The sequence below is a fragment of the Diabrotica undecimpunctata genome, chromosome 6 (genome assembly GCF_040954645.1).
Source record: "Diabrotica undecimpunctata isolate CICGRU chromosome 6, icDiaUnde3, whole genome shotgun sequence".
NCBI lineage: Eukaryota > Metazoa > Arthropoda > Insecta > Coleoptera > Chrysomelidae > Diabrotica > Diabrotica undecimpunctata.
Window position 1 is genome coordinate 133,151,216 of NC_092808.1, and position 14,211 is coordinate 133,165,426.

Below are 14,211 nucleotides of genomic sequence, written 5' to 3' on the forward strand. Positions count from 1 at the left end.
CCATTTGTTGTGCTTCACCCAGAGCTTCGACAAAAAACTGTGGATTCAGTCTTTCACCACGTAGTCCTCTGGCCTTGGCTGTGCCATCATACATTCCTGAACTAAACACAATCGAGATTCATTGCCAAAGATAACCTCATTCCATTTCTGATCCAAAGCAAATCGTTCTCTGTGTCATTCAGGGTGATTATGTCGATGTTCGGAGCTAAAAGGTAGTATCGCTGAAGTGAAAAACGGCAAAAACTGCGAATTTGATGATTGTTTGCAGCCCAACTGGTCTTTTGTTCTACAAACCATTTGCAATAGACCTGGTAGTGGAGAAATGGTCTCATAGACCTATCAAATTAAGGAGACAATCTTAAGGCTCTGTTATTCTTCTGTGCCACCCTATGGCCCTCGATTTTCTTGTTCAATTGCAAACCATTGATCTGCAATAAACCTGGTACTGGTGAAGCGGTCTATTAGACCCATCAACCTTAGGCGATGATCTTAAGGCTCTGTTTATCTTCGGTGCCACTCTGTGCCCCTAGATCTTCGCGACCGGCTTTCTGAACACCATGCCCGATTACATTTTAATAAAGTATGTTAATTTTTGTGAACCCTATTCGCAATTTCCCAAAAATTGATGGAAATTTGCGTGTCTTCGTACTTTAGGCACTGTAAATGACTTTTAAACAAACTAACGCTAAATTTTGATTGGTACCAAACTTAAAAGTTAAAATTATTAGTGGTAAGCAATGTTAAAAAAAATGAATAAAAAACGAAAACTAGACTGATATTACTCAAAATTTTAATTATTTATTGTTTTTGTAAAGATAAGCCTTATATCTAATGTTAATAAAATAACATATTTTATAATGGGTGCTCAAATTTCTGACAATTTTGATATTTTGCTATTGTACTCATACAAAAATATACGGTAACTGGTATTCCAAGTTGCAGAAGATCAAGTTAAAGAGGATCAGATTACAAACACTCATAAGCAAAACAATTTTCTTATAAACAAAACATTTGAATAAAAAAAGAAATATAACCTGATCGCAGAAAAAACTTTAGGTATAGAGCATTTACAAAATAAAAAAAAATAATAAACAAAACAACAAAATTTCGAAAAAAAAAAACAAAATATAATGAAGTAATAACCCAATCAAAATAAAAAAATGTATTAGATTTCAAATCGGGACCTTTTAAAAATCAATGTTTAGATGAAAATAAATATTTTTTTCATTAACATTGATTAAAACGTCAAAATTACCAAAGAATGAGTTTTTAGATCCTTCAAAAAAGTTTTTTGGTTTTTTCTTGAGATTTGTTTAAAAAAGGCTACGGTATACTGATTTATTGATACTTTTCATAGCCTGATTATATACATGAGTTGGTATTTTAAATATGTAAGTATATATGGTTTTATAAGCATAAGAAACTAAGTTTTGCAGATAACAAAGATTTTCTCCGAAAAATAATATTTTTATTTTTGTATTAACCGTAAAGTACCATACATTTTTATTTGGCCAAATGCTAAAATATTGAATCATATTACAGAAAATAACAGTGAAATCAACCTTTTTTAAAACTTCACTCCCTTTTTAAATAGAACGCCCATGATCGTCACCCTCTTCTCACTTACCTGGTCCAGGGAACTGCCATTATTTAGAGCATAAAAAGGTTTTTGTACTTTTAAAAATGCTAGTCTACCGTAAAGTTAACCTTTTATTGTTCACCCACATCACTGCTTGGCACACAAAATTTTTTGAATTTTATTGTCAGATTTTGAGTGTCAGGTTGATTTAGAATGATTTCTGCATGCAGGTTGTTAGAAAAGGAAGTACAAAAAGAATAAAATGGCTATTGAAAACTTTTGAATTCTGAACTTATCGATTCCAGGAATCGGCGAATGATGTTCTCACACGAACAATAGGAATATTAGCTTGTCCTCTCAATGGAATGGATTGTTGTGCAAGAAAACGAAAAGGAAATGTGCATATATCGAAATATAATAGACTTAAATAAATCATCAAAAAACAAAATAATAAATGTTTATTTAACATATTTACAAGAATACGGATGATATGATGAATAGAGTGCGGATTAAAATTCATGAAAAAGCTAAAATAAGCATAAAGTTTTAATTGAAAAAAACATAAAACAGGCTAAATACTGGGTTTGCATTCAATTGCACTTAATATATTGATACAAAGATGCCTGGACGTCAATCAAGATATACACGCATGTTTTATTGACTATAATAAAGCGTTCGATAAAGTACGACATAAACAATTAATGAATGTCCTCAAATCAAAGAAGATTGACTACAACGACCTCAGGATAATATCAAATTTATATTATAAACAGCAAGCAAAAGTACGTGTTAACGAACAGCTGTTAGAAGAAATTGAAATTAGATGTGGACTCAGACAGGGATGCGTATTGTCGCCAATTCTTTTTAATGCCTACTCCGAAGAGATCATGAAAAACGCTTTTGGGGGTGAAATAGCTGGAATAAAGGTAAATGGAGTTCCCATTAACAACATTAGATATGCGGACGACACTGTGATCTTAGCCAAAAATATTGAAGATCTTTAGAGACTGGTGACCAGAATAGCGGAGTATGGAAAAGGGTATGGTCTAACAATGAATGTCAAGAAGACAAAAGTTATGAGAATATCGAAAACTCGAGAAATAACGAGAATTACACAAATGATTACATTCAGGAGATCAAAAACAGAATAGAAAAGGCTAGAGCAAATTTCAACAGATTGAGAAGAGTGCTATGTACAAGGGATTTAAAATTGGAACTAAGAGTTAGGTTGGCGAGGTGCTATGTTTTTTCGACTTTATTTTATAAAATGGAATCTTGGACCTTGAATGCGACATCAATGAAAAAACTGGAATCATTCAAGCTGTGGGTGTAAAGAAGAATTCTGAATATTTGAATGAAATTTTAAATACAATTAAAACAAGAAAATTGGAATATCTCAGACATATTACACGTGGAGAGAAATACACCTTGCTCCAACTCATTATGCAGGGAAAGATCCAAGGAAAGAGAAGCATAGGGAGGCGTAGAATGGTATGGCTGCGCAACCTGAGAGAGTGATACGGATGTACATCAAATAAACTTTTCAGCGCAGCCCTCTCGAAAGTCCGAATAGCTATGATGATTGCCGACCTCCGCCGCGGAGATAGCACACGAAGAAGAAGATGGGATTAAGCCACAATTTTTTTTAATGATAATGACATTTTTAAGTAAAAAAAATTGACTTTTCGATTCCCATTCTGGAAAACTCTAAATTGACAAACTACTTTTATATAAGGTGCTGCCTAAACCAATCATCACTAAACATTAAATATAGCTAGGGGCCACCGTTTGTATCCCTAGTATTGGAATCTTTTAATTCTTCTATAATAATGTCTTAAGGTCCATAGTAAACACACGTTGTATATTTTCATACAAAGAAAAAGATCTGCAAGTTAAAGCACCAAATAAAGGGATCGGAAAAATATATTCCACTTCCCTCGCATAACGACTGTTCGACGACAATGACTAAGTACGTGGGTTAAATCAATTTATGCCAATCGATATACCAAACAGATTTAATTTTTAAGCAAAATAAATTCTTTTTTAAATATTTCCTTAATTGCTTTTTAATTTACACATTTCACAATATCTTAAATTATATACAGGGTGTTTCAAAAAAAGATAACCCCGTCTCTAGGGTAGATAACATACTGAAAAATAATTGGGGTTTGTTTAGAAAAAAATTTTTGTAACGCCATCCGTTTTCAAGATACGGAGCGTTGAAGAAAAAAAAATTTACGCATTTTTTACGATTTTGCCGAAACCACTGGCAACATTGTAATGAAATTTTGTACGAATATGTTTTGGAAGCTGATACATCCCATGAATTTGTTTTTATCTACCCTAGAGACGGGGTTACCTTTTTTGAAACACCCTGTATAGACAAGGCAAAAAACTCGTTCGGAAAAGTATTCTCATTAGATTTATTTGTATAATCACTTTCATGAGATGTTCCAAAATTACGGTTCAAGAGGTCGCCCAGGCGAAAAGTGGTCCAGTCAAATTTTTTCAAAACAATTTTTTTTATATATAAATTGTAACAATGAATTTTTTCGGTAGTGACAATTTTTTTTATTTTTTGGATCATTCTGAACAAAATAAGTCTCTTGTAGTTTTTTGGTAAACTTTATCGTTTTCAAGTTATAAATACACTTAATAATATAAAACTGTAAAAAAACGCAAAATTATGATTTTCAAGGTCAAAAACACAAGTAAAAAACATTTGAATTCACCAAGAACCTCAATTTAAGTTAAAACCATATTTTATCATTTTTCGATAAGTATTTTGGGCCTATTGGGAATTGATGTTGCCCGATGATACAACACCAGTGGTACATACAAGATTTACTTCACATAATCTTAGATTTAAAATTGAGACGTTTTTCACATCCATCCCTTAGCCCAGAGGCCCTCTGGCTGGATTATGTTGCTCTCCGGGCGTAATCATCTTAATAACACCCTTGGTGCATAAATAACTATTAAATCACTGTTCTTTAATTGATACTCTCTGCTTAGACTCATAATCCGAGGAAAAATCTCGAGAAAGAGAAATGTGGGACTTAGGAGGATTTCCTGGTTGCGAAATTTAAGGGAGTGGTATGGGTGCAGTTCAATACAGTTGTTCAGAGCTGCTGCCAATAAAGTAAAGATTGCTGTGATGGTAGCCAACCTCCGATAGGAGGCGGTACTGCAAGAAGAAGTTCTTTAATTGATAATGAACCGCGTATGGCAGGGCGAGCGCTCATTTGTGTAATGAGAGTTTAAACTAGCAAAAATGTGTATTCTTCTATGCCTTATATCTCGCTCTTAAACACGCTGCAGCCCGAACGCCCGTCCTGTAATAAGCGCTTAAGTAAAAATTAAAAAACAATGTGTTAAAATGAAATAGGTTTAAAATAAAAAATTTTATTTAAAATCCTTTATAAAAGGTATATAATTTAAAAACCCAATCGGGCTATATCACAAAACGTTTTTGGAATCCATATTCCATCATCAGTACAATAGATGGATATGCATGTATTGAGCCACTAAATATGTGGGTAAAAACCCGTAAAAATTGTTTTTTGAATTTGGTTTACATTATATGGTGATATATTCTATGAGGTTAAAGTTACCAGTGGATTTGGTAACATGGTGACGTATGACTGAACACGTGAAGCTGCTTGTCCTGAGACGATGTGAACATGACTATGTGAACGATTGATTCAATTTGCAAGGTGTCTTTGTAAGAAACCATTCCAAATTCCGTGTCATAACAGAGCCACCTTTTGTTCAACCATTTAATCTGCTTTCCATCTACATCTTTATTTCTTAATACCAAAGAACCTTTCAGTAACGATGCGCAACGTAAAATTTGTTACTGCTGGACCTAATAATTTGTGTCCAGTCATAAGGATGATATATTTGGATTTCTGTTATCTTTTCTTCTTTTATATTATCCCATGATCTGTATCAACTTCTAAATGGCTATGTTCGGGAACCATAAATTTATGATCGATTCTCTCTAACTGTAACTTATGTACAGCTCACATAAACATAGAACTGACACGAGAATTTCTATTCTGACCTCCACAGGTATCAGAGTATAATATTACGCTTCTTGTGTTATTAAGTAGGTTTGTTTGAAGATGTTTAAAGAGACAAGATGCAATCTGATTCGTTCCTCGAGCAGCAATAGTTTCATACCACACATAACTTACTGCTCTTTCGGCCTTATTGTCATGTATGGTCCAATTGAACGTCCACAACTAACGTTTATAAAAACCTACAGAAGAAATCATTGATGGAGTCGGTAAACACTGTTGTAAATCAAATGTATATACTTGTACGGTACTATCATTTTGATACATCTGTGTGTCATTTTTTTTTTTTCGATTCGTAAAACGAAATAATTGCGAAGTTATTTTAGTTTTGGTTTGCTCATCTTGACAAAGTTGAATTTGAATTTTAAACTTATCACAAGTATAGTATGTATCAACACAAGGAGGTTGTATTACAAAATATTTTGGTGATTGTTTTGTGACAGGATTACATTCGGACAATACGTACAAAAAGTATGTCGGAAGGCAGAAAAAAGGACCTCCACACTAAATAAACTGATGTCAAATATAGTGGGTCCAAGATCCCAGAAAAGGACGAAGATGCTGCAATCAATCCTGTCCATAGTATTGTACGGGGCGCCAGTGTGGCACGAGGTCCTTCGAATGACAAAGTACAAAGACATGCTTCTTAGGGCTCAGAGAAAACCTCTGATCAGGGTGTGCAGCGCGTACAGAACCGTATCAACCATAGCCTTACAGCTGGTGGCTGGTTCTGTACCGGTGCATATTCTGGCCGGAGAAAGAGTCCGAATGTACCGAAGGGGCAATAAGATTATAGGTTCAGGGCCACAGGAAAGGACGAGGAGTCTACAGACGTGGCAGAGGGAATAGACAGCCGAAGTCGGGAAGGCGACCTGGACGAGACACCTGATTCAACTACTACTTGACACAGTTCTTGTCGGGACATGGATCGTTTAGGAAATTTACCCACCGTATAGGAAAGACCGCGAACGATCTATATCCCGAGTGTGGAGTGGTGGATGACGCGCAGCATGTTGTGTTCGAGTGCCCTGCATATCATGCAGGGCGTACCGAGCTACAGCTGGGTCTTGGATCCCCTCTAGGCGAGCCTCACGAGTTAATCGATAAAGCTGTCGATAGCAAGAGAGACTTCGACTTGGTCATTGCTTTTGTTACCAAGACAATTAATCACAAAGAGGAAAAAGAGATGCGTCTGCAAGCGAGATTACCGATCGTCACTATTTATTTTTTAACGTGTTTGTGTCATGTAAGGCAGTCAGCGGGGGAGGACCTTTTACATCCAAACTACGTTGACTGCCCTTATTTTATTTTATTTTTTATTTATTCTGTTTTATCTATTTATTTATTTATTTACCAATTTTATTTATACAAAATTTTACCGTTTTGACTCTAATTTTATTTAACTGTGGTGTACGTCTTAAGAGACATTCAGTAAGGGAAGGACTTTTACATCCGACTCAGACTGAGTTCCTCTTGTATTTCTTGTTTTGTTTCTGTTTTGATTTATGTTTTTCTTGTTCTACCCGTGTCCGTCCTGGGGCAGTTAGCAGGGGAGGACCTTTTACATCCAACCTATGCCGACTGTATCCATGTTTTAAATCTTGAGTTTTGAATGAATGTGTGTATTGAATGAATGAATTGATGAAAATAAGAATGTTTGGCGTTACTCGTCATTACCAACTGGTTCTGTCTCGCTAGTTCCATCATAGAGGAAGGGCACCCCGGTCGTCCGACCCGCGAATGAGTTGAGCCGGACGGTCACTTCACCGACCAGTCTGCCGCGAGGCTTTTGCGGGGAGGGGGAGGATATGTGGCCGCCAAACCAATGGAATCACGCGAAAAGTGCCAGAGGGAATTAGGAGTAAGGTCGGCGGGTCAGACATGCACGCTAAGTGCGGTTCCTGACCCGTCGGCTAGAGGACGAGGGGGTGAGTTTAGTCGATAGGCGGCCTCGCCACGCGGTGAAGCGTGCCGGACTGAATCCGACACACCTGGGACACCTTCCCGGATGGTCTTTTTGAAGATTCTCACCCCACAAGAAAAAGTCTATCTATTACAACAAAATCTTTATACCAAATTTCTGTTTTTTAGGATCTATTGCGCGTTGTCGCTGGGTAACTTTGTCTTCAATCTCTATTAATTATTACATGTAAGGAGACTTTTTTTGGTATGTACCTATTAGACAATATTCATTGAATATCGTTTCTCTCTTAGCCAAAGGTATACGCTCCTTGCATTTCACGCGACATGCCAGCAGTTCTTTTATGGATCTATCAGCGATAACGTTTCCTTTAAGATTTTTACATGACTTACCCAGATTTCTTTTCGTTTTTTTCACGTGTTTAATGGATCGAAGACTCTTTTTGGTAACACTGAGAGAGAGATTCGTGAAGTCGATTCATCACTTGAACTTTAATGTATTGTTTTTATTTCTGGAGCTTGATAATGTGGAATGCTTGTATAGAATCATCACTTGAAAAATCCAAATCTGATGGAATAACCGTGTTCCCATGAAGGCCTAATGATGTTGAACGTTCATTCTCGATGAAATAACTGTTTGTTGGTTGCTGAGTGCGGTGACCTAAAAAATAAATCATTATTAAAAACCAATTTAGGAACAAAAATATTTGTACAAAAACTCTTCAAATTGCCTACTATTTATTTAAAAAATGTTTTGCACCTACCTTCGACAATAGCTTTTTGATTTAGCATCAAATTTACCAGCTTTCTTTCAATATAAGAATCCATTATTGTAGGTTTTTACAATAAATATTGTAACGATAATATTTTTTGCCTACCTCAGGGTAAGAACATGGGGGTAGAAAATTGGGGACAGAAACTATGGGGGCGAAGATAGGGCAAGCAAAACAATCGTTACTGATGCGAACGGCACTCAGGGGGTTGTTGGAGAGCTGGGGTGAATGGCAAGGGGGTTGAGATTGGGGTAACTACCAAAATAAGAAAACAAGGGGTTACTGGCATAAATCTCCTGGACAAATGGGCAAAAAAAGACAAGAAGAAATACCTCTAGCTATTTAAAACGGACGCCGCTTCGAGAAAACTTCTTGCTGGAGGAAAGAAAGTTTCTTCCTTCCTAAAAAGTAAACATACAAAAAGGTTAGGAGATTTTCTAAAATAAAAACAAAAATGGATCAGAGAAACAAATCAAAACGTTTATTTTTTGATTTGTGATTACTCTGTTTTAAACTGCCATATTGCAAAGAGTATTATCACCTTAACCGCTCTTAAAACATAACACAAAGAAATTGAATCGACTCGCGATTCCTAATTACCAAAACATATTTCTACTCTTACATCTCTTACTTGACTCCTCGATGCCTTACATTTTACAAATTTCAACGCAAAATAAATTCCCCTCGCGCCTCAAAGCTAGTTTTTGCCTATAAACTTAAAACAAACAATCTACCCTTTTTTGACCTCGTTCTTAGCAACGAACCGACAAAAAAACTTGAATATTTACTTTTAAATTGGTTAACTGGAAATTTTTTACCTCACAATATATACAGAGAATAGGGGAATATTAATGTAAACAAAGACAAACAAAAATATTCTTAGTTAATACGTCTTAGAAAAACCATATACCTGACTTGCAATATTATATTAGGGGACTCGAATGTAAACAAATGACAAAAACAACTGAATACCAAAATTTGATATTTAGAATCTCAACTTAAAATGCCATAAATATATTGATCGTTTTAAAATTCATTTGCAAACAGAAAAACGAAAATATTCCACCAAATTTAAAACGCTACAATATATCTTTAAGTATCACCGTTCTTTAAGAATCGTAGAACAAAACTAACTGAATTTATATAATTTAATCAAAATAATCATTATTGTTGAAATTACTTTTCCTTCGTACCTGAGTGTTATATTTGCATATTTGGTTTAACGTAAAATTATGTCCTTATCTTAAAGCTTTTAAGTCTGCCCTTATACAAACGAATTGAAGCAATAATTATTGCACTTAACAATATTTAAAACTTTGCTTATAAAGTTAATTTTAAAATAGTATGACAGAAAATATACCTACTTCAGCCAACTCTCTACTGTGACTGTCGTGCCTAAGCCTTTCTCAAAATGCCGTCTTTCTTTTAATGAACCCTCGCGTGTATACAGAGTACGATTTGTAAAATTTCCGTGCCAATTTTTGGCAACGTTAAATAAGTTCACGACCGATATATATTTTGAGGTTATCATTCTAATTTGTTATTCCTCCATCAGTCTGTTATCCTTAATAAAGTTTTAGTTCTCTTATGTTCCATTTCACCCAAAATTGTTCGAAAGTTCTCCAGGTATTACATATATTAGTGAAATTCTAGCTAATACTGCCACCGCATCTTATTAATACAGTATATCAGCCATGATATACTCGGAGAAACTGGTTTCTTTGATCATTTTTAATTCTACAGGCAGATTTTTCGATCGCACAATCATTGATTTGGATGAATAAGGGACCTCGTCCTGGATGAATAACTCTATATATTGAACCTAAATATTATACCATAGTTTTATTTGTTCAAAACTATATTGGTAGAAACTTTTAAGTCAAAGAACTGAATGGGTAAGTACGTCCATGCTCTTAAAAACCAACTTTTACACAATCGAAAGCTTTGCTCCAATAAGCGAAATATATGCAGAAACAGACTAGTAAATACTAATTTTATTTTAAAATTTATTTTAGAGGAACAGCACATGGAAAAATGAAGTAAAATAGATGTGACTGCGAAACGTGAGTGAGGGATTAAGTTGTCGCTTGGGTAAATCATTTTATGAGGCTGTACATAACATTTAACCATATGACAGTTGAATTCCACAGAAGATAGGGAATGTAAAGAAACAGTCTAATTGTGACTATTTAATACCTTACGATGACTGTTTTAGGTTTTGAACGATGATATAGAAAAGGGTTCTCAACCAAAAGATGGAATTTAAGCATGTACTCTTTCGTGGAATTATTTTTTATGATTCAGGGTAAAAAGTAAGGCAACGATAATGTAAATATTTATCTATAACCAGATTGTTATTTCTGATATAATATATACTGTTAATTTAACATTTTGTAATACATGACAACTAATAGGTGTCAACGCATTAATCATCCGACACAACTGAACACCCTTTAATAGATGCATTACTTATGGTGATTGTTGGTGTCCAAGATATGAGAGGGAGAAAAATGCAAAGGATTAAAATAATTGTTACACAGGTGTGAAAGCATCAAACATTTGTCTCCTTTGGGCTATCAACTGCAATCTACTTGTAGGTTTTATTGATTTCTAAAACATACTGGACATAGAACAATTTGGAAAAGTGTCCGACCACCTAAAGAATGTCCTATATGTTTCTAAATATTAGCACACACATAAAAATTCCCAGATGGTTTTTCTATCTAAATTTTTTTTATTCCTGTTAAAAATCTCAGACTTGGATCTTGTGTATCCTTACTGAGAATGACGCCTCTTATTGCTTCCTGTGCCACTTTCCACTTGCCTTCACTCTCTAGCGTTTGCTCGGTTATATTGTCCTAAGATAGTGCCTCTTCAAAAAGCAGGTTGGTTTCCTGTCGCTGTCTGTGCCATCTCTTGCAGAAAAAGACTGTATGATCTACAGTGTTACGTTCATTGCAATACGTGCAGTCTGAAACACTTAACGTACGCGCGGAACGTTCCATACACAGTGAGCAATTGTGTTAGTTCATTGTCCGTAGTTTTATGTTTGCATTTAATTCAAAGGGTAGGGAGATAAGATTAGGTGTAAGCTGCGTTTTCCGTTGTACAATTTTCTGCTTTCAATCTCACCGTTCCTACCATTTAACTAGACTTGTCTGGCCTACCGTGTTCTCCATAAATAATGATCTCTCTTTAGCCAGTTATTCGATGGGAATTGTTTCGGTGGTAACTTTCAGCATAGCAGTTAATGCCGTATGGTAAGCCAAACCATCCTCAATAGACTTCTTTGTTATGTAATCATCTGCCTATATTTTTTCTTTTTAACTTTCAAAATTCACACCAGAGCTCCGTAAAGTATAATAGAGTTAATTACTCTATAAATTACTACCCGTTTTTAACCAGTTTATGTTTGGGATTATTCTGACCAACTTTGCTATCTTTTCTTCTGCCATTTTTGTTAGAGTTTTTAAATTTATTCCTAACATCCCAGGAATGTAAAGAGTTATCCCTAGATATTTCAGCTCCTTTTTCACGGGATCTTTAAGTTCTCTATATAAAAATCGATCGATCCAATGTGTTAACCTTGTTTATTCGATTGCCTCTTCAAGGAAGGAGTACTCCTCTTTTTTTTCGGAGCAAGAGGGGTATGGTAAACGTTATAACGAATGTTTGTGGAAATGTAGAGGTGGATTGCTAAAAAGCTGGGTTTCAGAAGGTGGCTTTGTGATATGGACGATATGATGAAGAGCGTAAGAAGAGTTATTGGGAAAGAAGGCTAAACAAATCGACGGAAGGCACTTCAAGGGGTTACCAGCCATGCTGGGAAGGGCTCTTAATCAGCATTTTTGGCTTGCAGTTGTTAGCTGCGATATTTAATGGGGAATGATAGTAGTATATCAAAATACTCACCAAGAAGTTCGTTTACAATGTTGTGTAGAAGTTTAGCTAAAGGGAATGGAACTTTTCTTTTCTCACCAGGAACCCTGGTGAGTATTTGCTCTCGGCGATTGCACGACGTCTTTAATATTTTTTTGGCTCGGATGTTCGAACCTGCAATACTTCGAAGGACATACCTCCTGCTGAGGGATAGGATTCTGTCCTTAATGAGTGTTAGATTGGCTACCGGATGTGTGTGTGTGCTGATGGATAGTATCTGCACTTCCTTATACAGAATATAAGGATTTTCCTTTCGGTGGCCATAATGGTGTTAATTTGGAGGCTGTTCAGTGATGCGTAGATGCAAGCCTTATATTCGATTAGCGGTCTTTTAAAGGTTTTGTAGGTGTGCAATAATGTTTTAGATGATTAAATGTGTGGATAAAATGCCGCCAACTTTGATCCTAATCGTTCGATTGGAGAGATAGGAATTTATTAGTTTAACGAAAGGAGTCGGCAGTCCAGCAAGGTGAAGTTTTTCGACCAGACTTGTGTGCCAGACCTGACCAAATGCCTTCTTAACGTCCAGGAATATGCCTATGACTTGTTTCCTTTCGTTAATTAATTGTGAGATGCAAATTGTTGCTTCAACCAATGCATTTTGCATGGAATCTCCAGCCCTGAATCCGAATTAGTAATTAGGAATGGCGAAGTGAGAGTCTAGGAATTCTACGAGTCTTTCCTTAACGATCCTCTCGTAGACTTTAGTAGATAAATGGTTCTGTACGATTCCGGGTTGGTTAGGGGTTTCCCTTTTTTGGGAATCATAACTGTGCTGGCCACTTTCAATGGAATTGAAAAATAGCTTAGCGTATTGGTGAGCAATGGGATTACATTCTCTGTTGTAAAAATCGGTCCCATCTTTATTTATACGACTTTTCATGATAATTATCTCACACTTATGTGGCGCTATCTTAAGCTTGTGGGGCGTCATCCACTCGCCAATTGGCCAATTCCATTTACCCGCATTTACCTTCAGCTTAATGGCCGTATTATCGTTAGCCGACACGATAGGAACCAACTCGTCCGCACAAGCCATTACACTCGATCTGTAGATGGGCCTACTCTTAACGCGCCGTTGTAAAGAACTTTTCACAAGCTAGGTCTTTTAGAACTGTTCCCTATGGGAACCAATCCTTGCGTTGATGGTAACTCTGTAGGCCTTTTGTTTCCAATTTATTAAATATTACTCGCCAGTCAGCGATACTAAACGCTTTTTTAATATCTACTGACGCAACGACGAACCATTTCTCATGGCGTTTATCCACTATCAACTTAACCCCGTTTACGGCATGAACTGTAGACCTACGTTTTCTAAAACCGTATCGCTTATCGCTTATAATTTTCTTATTCCTTAATTCTTTCTGTAGTCCTTCTCTGATCAGGGACTTCAGTAGTTTGCTGGGAGTATTCAGTAGTGCATTTGGCCTATATGATTTTACGGGTTCGGGGTCGTTGTCATTTTTTAACAGCAGCATTACCTTTGCCACTTTTCATGCTTGTGGAAAGAATAGTGTTTGAAGTAGTCGTTACCACTAGAAACCAGGCTAACTTATTTGCGCCACCTCCTTAACAGCTGAGGAAATTTCATTCAGTCCAGGAGATGCGATTCCTTTAGTGTAAAAAATGCAGCATCTGCTGGTGTAGGGTCCCCCTCGATCTGGCCGTCTTCTATTTCAAATAATGCAGCTATTGCTTTTTTTCCGCATTTGCATTGGCATGTGATAGGACTGCAGGCTACCGTATATTTTACAACAATCTGGTAGACGGCCACGGATACGGCTTGGTTTATTTCCTCATACAGCTGACTCCAGTGATCGCTTTTTGATTTACGGATTACTTCTACTACTTTCATCTCTTTTTATTTTAAAACTTATTATGTTTTCTATCTCTTGCATTATTTTGCTGGTTCTTAACG

General features: G+C 36.0%; 1 protein-coding gene across 1 annotated transcript; it reads right to left on the minus strand.

Annotated features, from left to right (window-relative positions):
• Positions 1–13,414: 13,414 nt before the first annotated feature.
• On the minus strand, positions 13,415–13,771 carry LOC140444623 (uncharacterized). The gene has a single exon (XM_072536385.1). It carries the CDS (start codon positions 13,769–13,771, stop codon positions 13,415–13,417), a length of 357 nt encoding a protein of 118 aa, XP_072392486.1.
• Between the last annotated feature and the right edge of the window lie 440 nt (positions 13,772–14,211).